At 43.8% G+C, this 18052-nt stretch overlaps 1 protein-coding gene and 1 long non-coding RNA gene across 2 annotated transcripts in view; both read left to right on the top strand.

Annotated features, from left to right (window-relative positions):
- Positions 1 to 1002: 1002 nt before the first annotated feature.
- Positions 1003 to 18052, top strand: part of UTRN (utrophin) — a 344979-nt gene continuing 327929 nt past the window's right edge. The window contains exons 1-2 of the mRNA XM_052698789.1: positions 1003 to 1187; positions 1404 to 1558. Coding sequence (XP_052554749.1) covers positions 1480 to 1558 — 79 coding nt within the window. The 5' untranslated portion in view covers positions 1003 to 1187; positions 1404 to 1479. The remainder of the gene's footprint in view (positions 1188 to 1403; positions 1559 to 18052) is intronic.
- On the top strand, positions 12666 to 16406 carry LOC128088380 (uncharacterized). Its single transcript, XR_008210236.1, has 3 exons — positions 12666 to 12682; positions 14242 to 14984; positions 15369 to 16406. It is a non-coding gene; the product is annotated as an uncharacterized LOC128088380 (long non-coding RNA).

Below are 18052 nucleotides of genomic sequence, written 5' to 3'. Positions count from 1 at the left end.
TTAATGGTCTGCAGCAACCAGGATGGTTGTAGGTGCACGTGTACAGGGTATTAAAGATTTGGGTGTCTTTTTTTCCACCTCATCTTTTTTCTTTATTTCCTCGATAGACTTTGTGCCTAAAGACCCAAATATAGAAATTACAGCCCTTGCAACTTAGAAGCCGTCAGCCTCAGTAACTGGCTCGGAAAGATCAGACTTTGATCAGCAGCCGAGTGAGCACTGCTGTGGAAAGAGGTATGTCTGAAGCGCACCAGGAAAATGCGTTCAGCCTCGTTCGATTCCCTTTGCGCAGCTCAAAGGAGAAAGTGACGCTGCTTCTGTCTAAAGCAGAAAAAGGAAACGCTACCAGGTTAAACCGCAACGTACTTCCAAATAATTTGTAGGTGCTTTCAGAGCGAGCTTATAAAAATCACGACCCTGGGCTTAGACGCAGAGGTTGGCAGTGGGACACGGCAGCTCCCTCCCGCAGCCCGTGGATCGCAGGGTGCCGCTGTCTGGCGCAGCCTCGGCGGGACGCCAGCCGCTCGTGCCGCTCCGTGCTCCCGCCGGGACTGCTTGTTTGCTTTTTTTTCTTCCCTTACGGGAAACGGGAAAAGGTGGCTAAGTATCACAGCTCGGGCTAAAATACATCTGTCTCATCCTTGTTTCAAAGAGCCTTTGGGTTGGAAGGGACCGTAAAGCTCACCCAAATACAACCCACCCACCGGGTCAGGCAGCCCAGGGCCCCGTCCGACTCGTCCTCGACGCCCCCAAAGCAGGACGGCGGCAGACCCCAGCGCAAACTGCCGCTCTTCCCGCGCGCCTCCAAAGGCGCGGGGCGGGGCCGGGCGGCGCTCAGGTGCGGCCGGGGAAGCGCCGTGGGCGGGGCCGCGCTGACCACGCCGAGCCGCGCCCGCCCCGCGGGAGCCCCGGCCTCGGGGCCGCGGGGGCCGGAGGAGGAGCCGCGCCCCGCCCCGCCCCGTCCCGGCCGTGTCCCGCGGCGGGCGCCGCCCCGCCCCTCGGTGCGAGCCCTGGGCGCTCTCCCGCAGCCGCCGCGTTGCCCGGCTAACAAAGGGGACCGGGGGAGGAGCCGCGCGGGCCGGAGGAGGGGCGGCGGCTGGCAGGAAAGTTGTGGCTTCGGTGGCGCCGTGGGACGGGAGGAGCCGTGCGGAGGGAAGCGGAGCCGCTCCCGCCGCCGAGTCCGAGCGGTGAGCGGCGTTGGGGTGGGAGGCGCGGGGCGGGGCGGGACGGGGCCGAGTTCGTTCCCAGATCCCCGCCGGAGAAGAGGCCCCACCGCGGGGAAGCGGGGCGGGAAGCGCCGGGGCGGGCGGGCCTCCAGCCGGCCGCCCCCGGCACCCCCTTCCGGGCCGAGTCACGGCGGGGGTGTGGCGGCCGCGTCACGCCGCCGCTTTGCTCGCCCCCAGGTGCTGAGTCGGGACCCATGGGAGCCTTCGGGCGGAGGGCTTAGCAGTGCCGGCAGCGGAGCCGCAGCGCGGCGGCATGGCCCGCGTCGCCCCGCCCGAGGAGGGGGCCGCCGCGACTCACGGAGAGTTCGGAGACATCATCAAGTCCCGCTCCGGTAAGCGGCTTTCGGCGGGGTCCTGAGCGCTAAGTGTCCCGCGGCTGTCTCGCCGCTGAGTAGCAGGAGTTGTGCGTCTCTTTCTCCCTCTCTTTTTTTTTCTTTTTTTAAATCGTTAGTCAAGTCTGTTTGCGATCCACCTCCCGCGTTGTAATTACCTCTGCTTTGTAAATAACCGTGTGCTTACAGTGCTCTTATGCAACCTGCCGTTGGCAGCTCTTACCCCCGCACGAAGCAGCGATGCCGTGCAGCGTGCCCCGGTGGTGCCCGGGCAGTAAACCGGTGCGTTTCCCTCTCCACGTACAGCAGCCATCTGAGTCTCCCGGCTCGGGCGCTTCCTCTGGCAGATACGAAGATTAATGAGGACTGTGGTTTGTTTTGGTACGTGTCTGTCTTTCTGAGGCTCTGGTGGGATCCGGAGAGTTGAGGGACCACCCTTTTATCAGCAGTGGAGACTCAGCAGGTGCAGAAATGTGTCGCTTACACGTTGATGGAGAGCTGTGTGTGTCCGGGGTCTGGTGCCCATAGCTTTAGCCTCAAAGGCTCTTTGCTTTCTAAAGCGCTAGGTGCCACCTGCGTCAGAGGAGGAGTTTTATTCTATGTATGTAACTTTTAAAACACACTTTCTAAAAAAAAATAATGAAGTTCTTTACATTAAAAACTGTAAGTCCTCCACCGACTGTGACTTGATCTGTCAGATGGAACATAGGTGGATTTGAAACTGGATGCATAGACAGTTCCCAGACGTTTCTGTCATGAGAGCTATGGTGGATGGAGTCTCTCTCTTAACTTCGAAAGTGCAGTTTAGGAAACAGTTGCTTGTGGCTTGAAGCTTTGAATGCTGTAGTGCTTGTGTACGTTCTCTTCTGTTACTTTTAAAGCTTTGGATGTCACTTTACTTGACTGTAGGCGTGTAGGAAGAACCTGTCAGTGCTCTGGATTTGGGAACAGCATGCAGGCAGTTTGTGTGCCTGTGTGTAACGTGTGCTATTTATCCATGGTACATCCAAGTCAGCATGGCTGTGTTTGAGGTTTTCCTTGGATGCACGGATGGTGCAGTTGACTGCTGTTGCTTGGGTTTGGCAGGCCAATTGTAGCTGTCCCATTAAAATCACTGTAGGTTTTCTCTCTCAATGAGAAAATTATGTACATTCTTAGACTCGGACTAAAAACTGTGAGCAGAGATTGCTCTTAAATAATTGATCTTTTTACAAAAATGATTCTCTGACTTGGATCTGGGTGTGTGAGCTTGTGAAGCTAATCACTATACAACATGACTGGGTCTGAACCTTTCCCATCAAGTGAACCCATGGTAGGAATTCCTTAATGAAAGGGCTGAAGTTCACTGCAGTACCCTTGGCAGCAAATTAAAGGCCAGTTGTCAGGACTGGGGAAAATATTGCTGTATCTGCTTCCATTTTTCTTAGGTACGTGGAAAGGAGGGAGTTCTTCCTTTTAAAGTGTCAAAATAAACAGAGTTGTTTATTGCTGGCCTGATTTCTCCAGTGTGGGATGGCCTTCACTGTGTCACAGGAGAACAGTAGGAGCGTTACCTTATAACTTGCTGCTATTTGAGGTCTCTGGAGTCTGCCTCTGTTTGAGGACACAGAGCACAGGGTCAGCTAAGGTTTATTGTCTCTGCTTTACTTTCTTTTGTAACAGAAAACGAGTGGTGTTCCATCCTTGGAGGTGTTCAAGAAACATTTAGAGGTGGCAGTGAGGGAGGTGGGTTAGTAGGCATTGTGGTGGTGGGTAAGTGGTTGGGTTAGATGATCTTAGACGTCTTTGCCAACCTTAATGATTCTACCATTCTGTAAGCTCATAACCAGTAATGTGCACCATATCTAGCAGTGAATCAAGAAAGCAAGCAAAAATGCATTTAAATTATTTTGTTTTAATTTGGAGGAAAAAGAATCATTTGCAATTGAAGTGTTTTCCAAAGATAGGCCATTAACTGGTAAGAATATTTATAAATGTATTTATATTTAAATATACGTGTAATCTTAAACTTTGGCAACCTATCAGACTCAAAATACTGTTGTATTTTGTAGTCACTGTGCTTCAGTTGTCTTGTGTAGGGGAACTGGGGAGCATCTGCAGTCATAAAGATGGCAGGAACGCAGTGGTGGCTGACTGGAAACCTGAGTGTGGATCTAATGCTGCTCTTGTGAGAATGCAGTTAAGACTTGTGGAGTTCTGCTGCTGCTGCCCTGGATTGCATGGTGCCCATCTGCACCCATTCTTATGAGAGGAATGGGCTGCGTAACTTCTTTCTTAATGACTTGCCATGGGAAAGCTGCCAGCAGATCACGAGAGGACTAGAAGAGTGTTGCAGCAAATCATGATTTTTCTATAGAGCAATCAAAATAAATTAACAGAGGGTTGGGATTTTGTGTATATTACTTGTGCAATCCTGTATCCCAAGATTTCACAGATAGAAGTAATATTGCAGGTTATCTAATTCATCCCCAAACAGAGGATGAAGAAATTGTGCTTCTGAACAGAGATCCTTGTGTGTTATTGATTATGTTGAAAATACTTTCTCCTTCAGTGTTCCAGAAGGAAACTTGAGAGAGTGCTATATGCTGTAGCTGTTGCAAATGATAAATGCTTGACTATGGAAAGGAAAAGCATTGGGTTTATCCAGTGGTCTCACTTCTGTAATTTGTGACACTAAGGAAAGAGAGTAGGACTTTTCTCTTGTATAGTTAGCCTTTATTTTCTGCCCTGGATGTGGCTGTTCTTAGACCAGACAGTTTCAGTGCAGCAGATACAAGCTGGTTTTGATGAGACATCTTCTGCACTTAGAATAGACTGCAGCAGCAACTAAAGCTGTCTCTAAAATAGCTGTTTTGCTGTGATAATCCAAAGGGAGGTTGCCTCATGTTTGCCTCCCTTCCTGGGAGCCAGGGCTGGAGACTCGCTTGGCAGTGTGCTTGCTCCTGGGTGGCTTTGCTGAGTTTGTAGGTTGGATATTCAGCATGTGTGTAGTCTGTGTTATGCCTGTGCCTCTATATGGCTGCTTGCTGAGGAAAAGCAGTTTTTCTGTCCTGCTTCCCTGTGCTATGAAGTAACACGTACAAAGCCAGTTTGTATCTTCGAACAGTCTCTCATACAAATAGGTGATCTTCCCTCTTTGCTTTATGGGAAGGAGTGCTGGGGGCTGATTGCCTTGCAGTGGTGAAAGCAGTGCTGTCATCACTGTGCTTGAAGAACAGATGAATCTTTGCTATGATTAATTATGGAAAAAAAGAACTTGCTTAAAATCTGTCGTGGTAGTTTGGAGTGGCAATATGTAATTAAACAGTAAGACATGACAGGAAAAACATTTCTAGAAGATTACCGTATACCTTTGGTGCATTTAAAGATAGGAGTTCCTGTCTAAATGGAAAGGAACTTAATTCTCATCTGACTTACATTTTTAATTGCATTTAATACATTTTGGTGAAAGACTGCTTTAAGAAACTGTAACTTATTTTTGTAGTTCTTGAGCAACTCTTCTGAGAAGAACTGCTGTTTGTCCTCACAAAGTGATGCTTCCAGCTGCCCTGCCTTGGGACCTCCCTGCCCTGAGACAGCTTTGCCTCTGGAGACAGTTTGTTCAGCCCAGCCCTATGTGGCCATTTCTCATCTGTCACTTCGGTTTCATCTGTGTGAAATGGCTGCAGGCATGCCCTTCAGATCTGTCTGGTGCATGCAGGATGGGCACAGCTGCTTTTGCATCATGTGATCTTTCCAGGGGTGTTCATACAGAGCGTGTACTGGTGAGGTGACACGGACGAGTGGTAAATTCACAGCTTCTTATTTCTAGCTGCTAAAACGGAGTTGTCAAAAATAAACCTCAAGGTTGCTTTAGGCTGGCTCCTTTCTGTCAGCTATTGCTGCCTTGTCCTGTGTGGAGAGATTGGGTACTGTGATGAAGACAGTTCTAGGGTGATGCTATAGCTTTCATGAAATGGCAAATATATATATACCAGACTGGTTTCCTCTTGTCTCTTGATTGGTAGCTAAAGAAATAACATATGCCATACCATGTGCTTGAAGCACGACTTTGCCTGGGAATAGAAAGCAAGGCTCCTCAGGGAAAGAAAAAAACCCAAACCATAAAAGCAGCCCATTGATCTGTGTGAGCTCTGCCAGGAAATGAAGAAATAACCCTGGGCAGGAGCTGATGCACAAGGCACTCGCTGCCTGTTGAGCTCTGAATGCCTCTATGAAGGGGTCTGAAGTTGCAGTGGGGAGAAGTGGCTGCTGCTGTGCAAGACCCCCAGTGTCAAGGATGACTCTGGGGGGAGGGGTGGACAGGAAGCAGCAGATCTGGAGACCTGTAGTATTCCTCCACTGCCTCCCCCTCAGTCCTGGAGTCTGACAAAGATGGAAGACTATCAAGAAGTCAAAAGAAAGCAATGTGCGTGTGTGTAAACAAACAGTCCAAGTTCACAGCATTGGCCAGTTTAACAAAGATTTAGCCATCTCTCCACAATGGCTTGTCACTTTATTGCCTCTCCTTGGATGTTTCTCCTGACAGAATCACCTCTTTATGATGACTGTTGTGAGCAGGAAAGAGTAAGACAGTATTTGTATTCGTGCCTTCAGTATGTGAAGAAATGGGAGGATGGACTGGCATATGTAATTCAGTGTATGCGTGGCAGCATGTGGGGAAGGCATTGAAGTTATACTCCAAGTGAGCCAGTTTTGTTTTGGGAAAGTGCAGCTGCTCTGCTGCCAGGTAGCTGTATGGATTAGTGTGCTCAGAGCCTGCAAAACGTACTGTTTTTGTGATGCACTGGCTTTCCTCTGAAGGAAAATTCTCCGTGAGAAGCCCACAGCTGTCCACACCAGTCTTGGGAGCAGAGATGTTTGTTACCCAAAGTTGGGGAGAACTGTATCTAGTTTGGATGACTAAATAACAGCCTGAGGAATGAATAATAGGGTTTAAACGTGGTGAGGTGGGAGGGAGGAGTTCCATTGTCTGACTTCTTATTGTGTTGATGAAAGATTAAGTTTTAGTGTTCCGTAGTTTGGCAGAAGTCTGCTTTATGTCTTCCTTCCCTCTCTCATGTTTCTGGAACTAAATGAGGAAGTGAGCTGAGCTATAATTTCCAAAAGTGACAGTGTACGTTCAGAAGAAAACTGGGACTTTGAAGGTAGTGACAAAAATAACAGGCTAAGTAAATAGAAGAACCCTCTAGCATCTTCAGATTTGACAGAAGGCAACAATATAGTTTTGTTGCAAGCTGTAGCTTTGGAAGTGAAGCAGAAGTTGACTGCCTTGTAAATAGACACAGCTGCAAAGTTGATGAAACATCTGTTTTCAAAAAAAGAAGAGTCAGAAATTGCTGTTTATTTATTAGAATGTGACATTTGGGGCCCTTTTCTTCGAAGAGACTACCAGTACATCTCATGATCTGTTTGGAGTGAGGAAGTGAGAAGAACAAATCATTTGATCATGGTAACTGAGCCGAGCGTGTTGCGCAGTGGCACAGGAAGGACCCCAAGCAGCCCACAAACACTTGCCTTTGCCTTCTGCAGTTGCTCAGGCCTGGTGTGCTGTGATGTGCCAGGAGGGGCTGGCTGCAGCAGGGAGCGTGCAGGCAGTTGTGGTTCCTCCTGCCTGGCTCATGGGGAGCCTACAGCAGGTGTAAGGCTGTCTGGGTGTGTTCAGGTTATGTCTTCCCTCTGACCGTCAGCCCTGTGTGGGAATCCCAGGGATGCAGTGGGCCCTGTTTGTCAGCACTGTTTAGGCTCATCTGTAGATTTCTCTTGAAATTTAAATGCACTACTCCTGTCGAAATGAAGCTTTCTCTGGTGATCTGGCTGCTTTTCAGGAGTGGGTGTTTCCCAGTGATTATGGAGAGAAGTGGTGAAGCACTGCTGAGTCTTCATCTGTGGGAGCTAGGGTGGCTCCCTGTTTTGGTAGAGGAGTAACTTCTGTCTCAGAAATACTGGATACACATTATTAGGGAAAGATGTGGCTAAATGTCAGAGATTAGGTAGGTGTGTTCTCTTAGTGTTACTTCAGTGATTAACTTTAGGGAGTCAACAGCCAGAAATTATTGGCAGCAAAGATCCCTTCTGGACTTTGACAGCTTTCCCTCTTGCCTAGTGGAAAACAGAATTAGTGTCCACCATCCAAAAACTGTTTCCTAATCCTCTGTAGAAGAATTCAGCATCTTTATGGACAGTCTCTGGCTCATGCATTTAGCTGTGGAGAAACATGCACTTAAGCCGTAAAACAGCATTATTTGATGGGTCTGTGTAATTCATTTCACAAATAACTTCAGTTAATTCTTTTGTACTCTGCTTTTATTATTTAGCATCGTTTTTGCTCCCTTCCCAATTTAGATCACAGCAGAGGATTGAAGGTGGAATATGCTCCTGACATATAATGTTACAAATTATTGATTGGAGAAAGTGATGTGATGTGTAAGTTCTGAAGTGCTTTGCTAGATTTTTTTAATTGTTATTGAATTACCACAGTATCCTGGATGAACAAAGAACTCTCTGTGTATTAATTACATACAGAGAAGATTTATTTGAAAATTTATGGGATCAGGCTTGGTACAGGGCTGAGCCTTTTGGTATCTATGCTACTTTAATTGTTACAGTATAAAATATGATTACATTAAGAGAATAAGTAAAGTAGTATTTAAATGCCAGTAGACCAAGACCTTTCTCTTTCTAGCCTTTAACTTCTGTTATGACTTAATAATGAACAACAGCTATGATCAGCATGAATAATTTTCAAAAAGTTCATTGCTCTCACTCTCTTCTGTTTACACATATATATATATATTGTTCTTGGGTGACATTTATTGTAGAGCTTCATGGGAATGCATTTTGTTGATGTGGTGCCTCTTTCTTGAGAAAAGACTTTGTGGAAGTTCAAAGTCTAGCAGGCTTTTTCTGAATATTGTTTTGCCGTCTGGGTGTGTAATCCTTCTGTTTTGGATGCTTCTCCTATGTGTTCAGGAATGTTTCTGTTGGACCTGGCTGTAGTGCCCACTTCAGAGCTTCCTGGTTTATTTTTCTCAGCTCTTTTGAAATACGATTTTAATGTATTTTTAGGTAATTTAATGCACTGATCAGTAGGAACAGTGTTTATTGAATGTAATCTGAGAGTTGTTAAAAGTCACAGTGCAGATGTGAAATGTTTGCTTTGACCTTTCTCCCCAAGAAAATGCTTACATGTTTTGTGATCTGTGTAGAATAGTGTGTCTGGTGTGGCATCTGATAAATGTGATGCCCAGGTAGAGGCAGACAGGGACACAGCTTGCTCCTGGCATGCTGAGGACAGGAGAAAAATCTCCACACTGCTACAAGTTCCCTTTGGTTTAGGTCCACAGCACCATCGCATCCTTGGGACTGTGCTTCTTCATTCTGACTGATGCCTCAGAAGAGGCTGCATTTCAGGGAGTTCATCTGTAGCTTTTTCTTTTTTTTAACAACTTGAGCTCTACTGTTTGAACACAGAGAAAATTCAAGGCAAAAGGATCCTTTAGGTGGTAACAACCCCCCAAAAAAAAAAACCTAAGCAAATGCTGTTCTAGATTCATGGGCCATTTGAAGATTTACTGAAGCTGTGAAGCATACCATAGGTTCAGGAAGGTCACGTTGCTCTCTTGGTAAGAGAACTCAAATGTTGAATGTTGTATCAATGTGGAAGTGAGTTCTGTACTGGACTGCACAACCAGCACTTTCAAAATTGAACATAGGAAAGAGAAAGGAAGAGCTCAGATGAGGTTGCTCCTCTGTCACACATCATACCACTTTGGGTTTGTTCCCTCAGTTCCCTCTCTTGTTTTTCTACGCAATTGAAACCTAATTGAAGTTCACTTTTGCCCTACCCTCTGAATATTAACTGAAAGTTCATTGTCAGTTAAAGGGAAAAAAAAAAAGTATTAAAGGAATGGAGGTTCTTCACTTTCCATGACTTTATTGGGCTGCTTTACAGACATGTTATGGGTGCTGGGCTCTTATCCTGGTGCTCTGTGCCTTAATAAGCTCCTGCTTCCCTGATCCTTTTTCCCCACATGAAATCTTGAACAGAGGTGCAGTTTTCGCAACTGTGCTCCAGTTCTAGTAAGACTGCTTCAGGTGCCAGGGTACTTCATTCCACTTTTTCTTCTGCTTATGGATATTGGGAAACTGATGGCAACTATCTGCAGCATTTTTCCACGTGGATGCTTTTCTCAGTACTCTCTGATCTGGAGAAAACCAAATCTGTCAAAACATCCAGGGCTGTTGAGGTGTCAGGGAGGAGTAACTACAGTGTCACTTGAGGTGTCACTGCTGTCCTACAGCACTGCTTCTAAGTGGCACCTTTTCAGAGCTGGACAAAATGCATTTTATGCCAAAAGGATTAGTACACTGTCTGCATCTTGTTCCATATTTGTGTGTGTGGCAGGGAGAGTGTGAGGTCTTGCCACAAGGCCTCTGGACTGATTTCTCAGAATCTTTTTTTGTAGCTCTTCTGAAATGTTTTCATTTAGTCTGTAATAAAGTAAGTGGTTCTAAAGTTCAGGAAACTTGATGTTAATGAATTCCATGTGAATTGTATGTTTTTTGTTTGTGTTTGCTTTAAGAGGGGAAATAACTTCCGTAGTAGGTCATGAAGGCTATTTGTTTTTCCTGCTCTTTCAGAGCAAAAAATAAATAAATAAAATCCTGACTGTTCTTGGAGGCCTTTTCCTCTACCTGTGAATTGCTGGAGGTTTCCTGTCTCTCTGTGGTAATAACCTACTCTTCTCACTAGACAGTATTAAAAACTTCAGCATGATAGTCCTATCTATAAACAACATTTACATGCTGGCAGTACTGTGTGTATTCATCTCCGTGAAGAAAATCATAGAATCATAGAATGGCTTGGGTTCGTAGAGACCTCAAAGATCATCAAGTCCCAAACCTGCTGCCACAGGCAGGACCACCAGCCCCCACATTCAATACTAGACCAGGCTGCCCAAGGCCCCATCCAACTTGGCCTTGAATACCTCTAGGGATGGGGCATCCCCAACATCTCTGGGCAGCCTGTTCCAGCACCTTACTACTCTCATAGTAAAGAACTTCCCCCTGACATCCAACCTAAATCTTCCCTCCTTCATCTTAAAACCATTTCCCCTTGTCCTGCTATTATCCACTCTTTCAACGGGTTGAAAAATAGTCATAACCCACTTTTTTTGAAGTTTAAAAAAACAAACAAACAAACCTGTAACTCTCCAAATCCTTTTCTTTGAAAGATCACTTGATTTTGAGCGACGCGTACAGTGCGGTTGAGGTGTGACAGAGCTCTTTGCATGTCTTAAGGTGCCATAATTGAGAAGAAAGGAAGAAGGATTGATCTTTAAACAAAAAGTTTTGCATCCTATAAGTGAGGAGATGGAATGGTTTGCTGCTGTCTCATGAAATGGGTGGTTTTTGGGTGATGATAGCTTCCAGATTGTCTGCAGTCAAAATTAAGTAGGAGTTCTGTTCCTCAGAAGAAACTCAGAGAAACTAAACTAGGCTAGAAACATGGAGAGAAAAGTGAGGTTCTTTGGTCTGGCCAAGCTGAGTCATATAGCAGGAAGACTTGGAGGCTGTGTGTGCTGTCTTTGTGTTGCATGCTGTAAAACAGCTTCCAGAATAGATGGGCTGAATTGTGAATATGCATTAGACATAAGCAAACTTTTCCCACCCATTTCCTATGTGCACTAGTAATGAAGCTGTGACACTGATGCATCTTAGGCTCAATGTTACAACTGCAAAGTACAATAGCACCTTTTTTTCTAAGTATCTAAGCTTGCCTTTCTGTGTGGATCTACCTGAGCTGGCACAATCTGTATTTTTAAGATGTGTTCTGGAGTAGCTGGAGTTAAGATGTATTATCCTGAATCTGATGTGATGCAGCCTGTTTTATACAGGACAGGTGTTGTGGCACATAGGAGCCAGGAGCTGGAAGGTTCATGTGAAAGGTGATGACAGCAGAGAATGGCCAGCTGAGCTGATTTCCAGCAAGGGCATTTTGTAGTTGTTTGTGGCCCTGATTTATTACCAGTTGTCTCGTCTCTCTAGATGATTGGTTATGGAATGAATAATATTTAAAAATAGATGTCCTGTCGAGTTCCAAGTACGAGAGAGATGATTTCTGAACATGATATGCAGTTAAAAATAATTACCGAAAACAAACCAAGTATCTCCAAACTTTGCTTTTTGAAAATCATAACTTCCGTTCTTCCCAGCAGTTGCTCTTTTTTTGTGTGCTCTGCTCCCCTTGTATGTACCTTCCTTAGCTTCATATTTTTCTTTTTGGCTAGAGGAGGGCTACTGTGAATGAGGCCATGACTAGTGCATGGTGTATGTGAGGAAGATTAACAGAACTGGAGAAGCATTTTTCCATACTATACTCAATCTTATGTGAGTGAAAGATGGACACGATAGCACTGGGTTCTGCTGCTCTGGGACGTGGCCTTGTGACTGTGCCCCTGCAGCTATGTCAGAGCTGTGACTGGGGACATCTTTGCTCCTGTGTTCTAGGTACCATCTCATCTGCAGTGTGGATAGAAAACAGCTCAGTGAGCCAATCTGAAAATCTAGTGAATGAGATGCAGGAAGTCATGATACAGCTTTCACGCTTCACTCCGCTGCCTCTCTCTCTCTTCAGCTCCCTTATCCAGAAGGCATCTGCAGGGAGAAGAAAAAGGATTTAGCTGCTATCTTCGTGGGAGATAACTCCGATGAAGACTTGAGTTACTTGCTGAGATGCTGCTGTAAATGTTCATACAGAGAAAGCTTGGTGCAGAATGAGCTGAGGACAGTTATCATGTAGGCCTAGACTAAAAAACCTTTTGGGTATCTAATGAGAAATTATGGACCTGGTGCTTCAAGAGCCATGAGTAGGGAGGAGTCCTTAGCTATCTATGAAGAACCTGACTGTTTTAAAGTGTCGTCCTTATAACTTTGATTGAAAAGCTATTGTTTGCTCCTGAAGTTTGCTACCAGTTTATTACAGTATTGTTACAGGAATGCTGAGGGAGTTCTGTCTTGCCTGAAGCCTGTGCGGTGTCCCTGTTCCTGTCGTCTTAAGGCCCCAGCTGTCAGAGATGATAGCAAACATGCAGGTGTTATTTTTTTCCAAAGTAGTCACAGGTGGGTGGGGGGAGTTTGGGGTGGTGCCCATCTTTCCTGTAATTGCCTCTTAATTAGAGCTCTTGTGTTGACTTGTCACTCTTGAAATGCCAGTCCAAATTTACAAATGGCTCCCAACTACTGACCGTTGCCCCAAGCATCAGGCGGGAGTGTAGGGTGAGCTGTAGTCTGTTCTTGTGTTGCGCTGTGAAAATGGGCCAGAAGAGGCTAGAGAACATTCAGGGTGTTTCTTACTAAGTCAAGCACAAAATCCAAACATGTTCTGGGGAGAGGTTTTTGTATATATATTTGCAGTAGAGAGCTGTACTGCTTGATGACTGTGTCCAAGATTTAAAGCCAAAGAGGATTTAAGAAGCTTGCCCGTGTGCTGAAGCTTACATTGAGACCTCTGTACTAAAATTCGATGCTGAAAGCTGCTCATCTGACCTGAAGAGTGGACTTGTAGCAACCTATGATATTTTTTCCCAGGAGAAAGGCATTGCAAGGTCATAAATCAAGAAGTAGAGAGAAGGAACGTTGGTCTCCCCTCCCCCCACAAAAATAAAACACCCAAACAAATCCTTGTGTTGCTGGCATTAGCAACCATCTGGCCACTGCAGTGGTTCGTGGCTGCAAAAGAACTCAGCATTACCGTGATATCAGCCCTTGTATTGTGGAATGACTAGCCTACACACAGGAACAGTTCTGATAACATTTTTGAACAGAAACCCAATGTAGGAGGAAAAAAAAAGATGGATGTTGTAGTCGCCCCAGATGAGATAAAAATTCTGAAGCTTATACTGGTGTCACAGTGCAAATAACTGGAAAGTCTAGAAAGAAGAGGACCTTGGGTTTGTACACAGAGGGACATTATTTCACTACATATCTATAGATCCGTTTGACAAAAAATAGTCCATGACTGACCTGAAGAAACATAGGGAATACGTTTTAGAGAACTGTGGGGTTTGGATGATGGTGGCCAGTGAGCGTTGAGCTCTGGTGCTGCATGGTGCGGAGCTTGTTAGGTTGAGGATGGGAGTTGTAGCACTGATCTGGCAGGTGCGCTCCTACTTGGATCTGTATGATGTGGTCAGTCACTTGAACTACATGACATGCTACAGTTAGTGCAGTTGAGGTCTGATTTTTGGTGACTTGCTTGGTGAGGCTGCTGTTTGGGGCTTCTGAATTCCCCCAGGAATCGCATGTTAGGGTGCGTTGCATGTCAGTGCAGCTAAGAAGGTCCCAGCCTCACAGAGGAATGTGTGAGTGGAACGTCTGCTCCAGGGCACGCTTCCATTGCAGCAACTTCTGGTTTTTGCTTCTACTTCAGTGCTTCTCTTGAAACTGTTTTTTTTTTTTTCCTTGTTCGTTTGATGCTATACCCGAAGCGAGGGGTTATTGGGTTAGACTGGGGCCAACTCTAGCATATAATCCTTATTTCTAAGGCAGAATGCATTTTCTTCAGGAGAAAATGTGATCGAAGAGTTGCATATAATACCTAGTGGATCCTGATGTTTCTACCTTTATAAAAATATAGTTCAGTGGGCTTTTTTTTTTTATGTGGTTTTTTTTTTTTCCAGGATGAAGTGTCACATGGGATGTGGTGGTTGGTTTATCTATGGGCTGGATATAATGCCTTTGGAACTGCGGAAGCTAGAATGAGAGTAATGGAAGGTCCTAGAAACCTTGATCTATTTTACACATCAGATTTGCATTTGTCCTTCACCTCCTTCCGATATGAACTTCAAGAAATTCTGTGCCTTCTTAAATTCATCCTTAAAGGATTCAAGTTTTGGTGATTAAATTTAATTTCACAATGAAGCCTGTGCTTGACTGTGAAGGCTTTTCTGAGCTAATACAAATGTGTTGAACAGTCCCTTGGAGGAGATAGGAGCCATTGCAAATCGTACCACTGGAGCTGGCTAGGAAGAAGCATGAGTAATTCACACTGCATGATCTATTTTTGTAGAAGTTTTGGTTTTAGCATGATTTGGGAATTAAAAATGAAATCATAGAATTTACTGCCAGCTTTTACCTGGGAAGTCCTGGTGCATCCTTTTCCCTGTAGCGCTGCCCCTACTGCTGTCAGGGAAGGGGCATAATCACGTGGTGGTGATGAAGTGTATGTAGTACCCAGGTAGAATGACTAACTGCTGAGAAATGCTTTACTGATATATTTGTTTTCCACTCTGCGTCTTGCCACCTTTTGTTACACAACCTTATTTTGGCCTTGTCTCTGGTTTTAATTTGTAGTTATGTGCCCACATAATAAAAATTCTTGAAATTGGAAGTCTATTTAGTCTCCCTGGGGAAAGAAAAAAAGGTATGAAAGATATGAATTTCTGCGATGGAATACATGGCTGAAAGATGCTGACATACTGTAGCAGTCGTCTGAATTAACTTACATGGCCTGGAATGGGACAACCTGCTGGTGAAAGTGTTCTGCATAATTTGTGTGGGAAGGAGGAGGGAAATTGTGCAATGTTATGTCGTTGTTTTGTGTAACTTATCTTTTTTCTTGCTTGGGGTTCTTATGTCTACTGAACTGCTGATTTTTTTCTACCTTTGTGTAAAAATGCACACAATTGTTTTTTATCCTTTTTGGGGTTGGAAGACAGAGGGCAGAAAAAGAAGTTTTGTTCTTTACAAGATATTATTTCTGCCTGGTATTCCCACTTGCATTGAGGCTCCTTTCATGTTGTTCCAGCACTCTGAAAGGATCTTAACTTGCTATCCTATTTGGAGCCTCTTGTGCTGCCAGAAAAATGTGAAGAGGCTGCAGGCATCTGGGGCTCAGCTCTCATCTACAGCACAATGAAGAGAAGCAAAGAACGAAGTCTTGGCTGCCCAGAATTTAGCAGAGCCAAAAGGTTATCAGCTGACAGAGTAGGTGAATTGTGATTATCCAAACTTACATTACGGAAAGTCTTTAAAAAGCAATTGAATGAATTATATTTGATCTTGGTGAGAATCTATGGCTGTTGTGATGGATTTTAATCTGCATCTGTTCTCTGAGATGCAATGTTGCAAGTGAAGAAATAATGTGTGTGAATTGTGTGGGACTCTCCTCTGCTTTGTATCTCTGTATTACTGCATACTTAGAGAACATATCCTCTTTTTTTCTTTTAAAATTCCTTTTCCATCATCTTTTCGTCATCGTCCATCATCGTCATGGGATGAATAAATTGAACTCTGCTGCAGTTTGGAATCTGCAAGGTATCATGAAAGATTTTTTCAAAGTCTGTCAAATTGTGAAATCTGATTTCAGTGAAAATATACCATTTTCTCCTGCTACTTAAGGTTGGATATAGCTTAAAAGTGTTATAAAACCTACTTGTCTGACTGTTTTCCTACACAATTATTCAATCAGTGCACAAAGCAAGAACAAAGAATTTTTGGTTAAATTACTATTTCAAATAATGCAGCCTTAAGCAAGGGGAACAAGAAATGTTTTTACTGCATAAAAAAATCTATACAAAAACCTTCAGACTCTTTCTCTAACCCTCCTTTGCAGAATTTAGAGAGACAAGAATAGGGCTGAGAAGCCTGGGTGGGTCAGCCAGATCACATCTTTGAAAGTCATCCAGCTCATAACAAATAATCATCTACTGTTTATTTAAATAAATATGTAACCTTCTGCTATGAAATCCCAGTGTGTGTTTAAAAAAAAAAAAAGTGTCATTTTTTTCTAAGTAAGAGGAAGCAACTTTAATTGCATCTCTATAATAAAAGGTTGTGCATTAAATCAAGGTGTGTGGTTTTTCTCTGCTGAAAATTAAACAAAAGCTGATTCGATGATTGTAATTTCCTTTTCATAATAAGCAGAACTAGTTAAGCAAGTCCTTTCAGCTTTAAGTAGCTTCTTAAAGTCCTCTTTCAAATTTCCTTCTGTAAAATAAACAACTAAATTCAATATGAATAACCACATATTTAATTTTGGAGAAGATAATTTACTTTAAATTCTTGAGTAAGAAAGAATATATATATATATATATATATATATATATATGCACGAGTGACTAATTTTTAAAATGGCAGCTTTGAGGAAGGTATATATGTAAAATGTACAGCTAGGTGAAATAATAGTAAAAAATACCTTCTTGGCCCTGAGTTCTTTTGCTTTTTTTTTTTCTTCCTAAAATGACATTTGGCTCTTCACCATGGATGAAAAATGTGGAAAAAAAAATAAAATAAAAAAAAATGACATCTGATCTTACATTTTTCCTTTATGCTTAAGCCAGAGTCCCAGACTTTGTGTTAGTATAAAACAAGCCTGTCTGTTCCCAAACTTATTTTAGCTTTGCTCTGCTGCCTGTGTAGTTCTTGACCTGGTGATCAGCTGTGGAGGATGCAGATGGCTATCTTTAGCCTCTTTGAGCTTCCACGTTTAGCTGTGATGTGATCCTCTAAGCTCTCACGACAGTCTTTTGGTAGTTTTGTTAGTACTTAAGGGATGCTTGGTAGACAGAGTGGTCGACTTTTCTTCTATCCCGCTGCAAATATGTGGAATTTCATTCTGACAGGAATTGTTCAGGTCTGCTTTTGATTCATTGTTGGGTAGAAGTCTGGGAGCAGTAGCTTACCCTGTTCCAAACAGAGTTTTTATATATGCTCTATCTGCAAGGAAAATTGGATGTTCCTGCTTTACTCAAGATAGCTATATAACTTGGCTTGAGAGTACCTTGGGCTGGCCAATGTGCTTTTTATTGGTTGTTTCCCCACCCCGTTTCAGTGGAACTTTGCTGAATTCTCAGAAAAATTCTTACAACCTGACTGTGCGTTTCCTTCCCAGGGAGGAGCAGTACTGCAGTGAGCAAAGTGTGGATGTGGCCCTGTAGCTGTGTAACCACATGCACTGCCTTAGAGAGGTTACTCATGAATATATTTGAATATTTATATGGTGGATTACACCATGGTGTCACAGAGCTTTGGCAGGAGATTTTTGCAGTATCTTGCAAGCTGCTCTATGCAGAGTTTGCGGTTTCCTTGCAAAAGCTTATATTCAAAAATAAAAAAAAAAAGGCACATAGAAAATTAGCTGAATAAGGATGTCTAAAGTTGAATCTGGCAATGTTTGATTTTGTAAATGCATCTTGTGTTATGGATTGTCATGTGTTCTGTCAGATCTGCAGTTTCTAAATTGCTTACGCAGGGGAAAAGTTTCGTACCTTCTCCAGTGGATATCTACGTTTCACTGAAATTTGAAGTCATATTGTAGACTCTCTTTAAGATAAAAAAGCATTCATTAAAAGTTTCTATAAATTGCCACTTGGTTGCAACAGTGATATATCTCCTGTGGTTTGTTCTGTGTTGCCTGTGATATTAATGTGCTGGAGAAGGAAAGATTCTCTCTTTCCAATTCAAGTGAAATTCTTCATTTTGTGAAGACAT

This window comes from Tympanuchus pallidicinctus, unplaced genomic scaffold (genome assembly GCF_026119805.1).
Source record: "Tympanuchus pallidicinctus isolate F22 unplaced genomic scaffold, pur_lepc_1.0 scaffold1, whole genome shotgun sequence".
Classification (NCBI taxonomy): Eukaryota; Metazoa; Chordata; class Aves; order Galliformes; family Phasianidae; genus Tympanuchus; species Tympanuchus pallidicinctus.
Note: the sequence above shows the minus strand (reverse complement) of the source record. Positions and strands in the feature narration are given on the sequence as shown.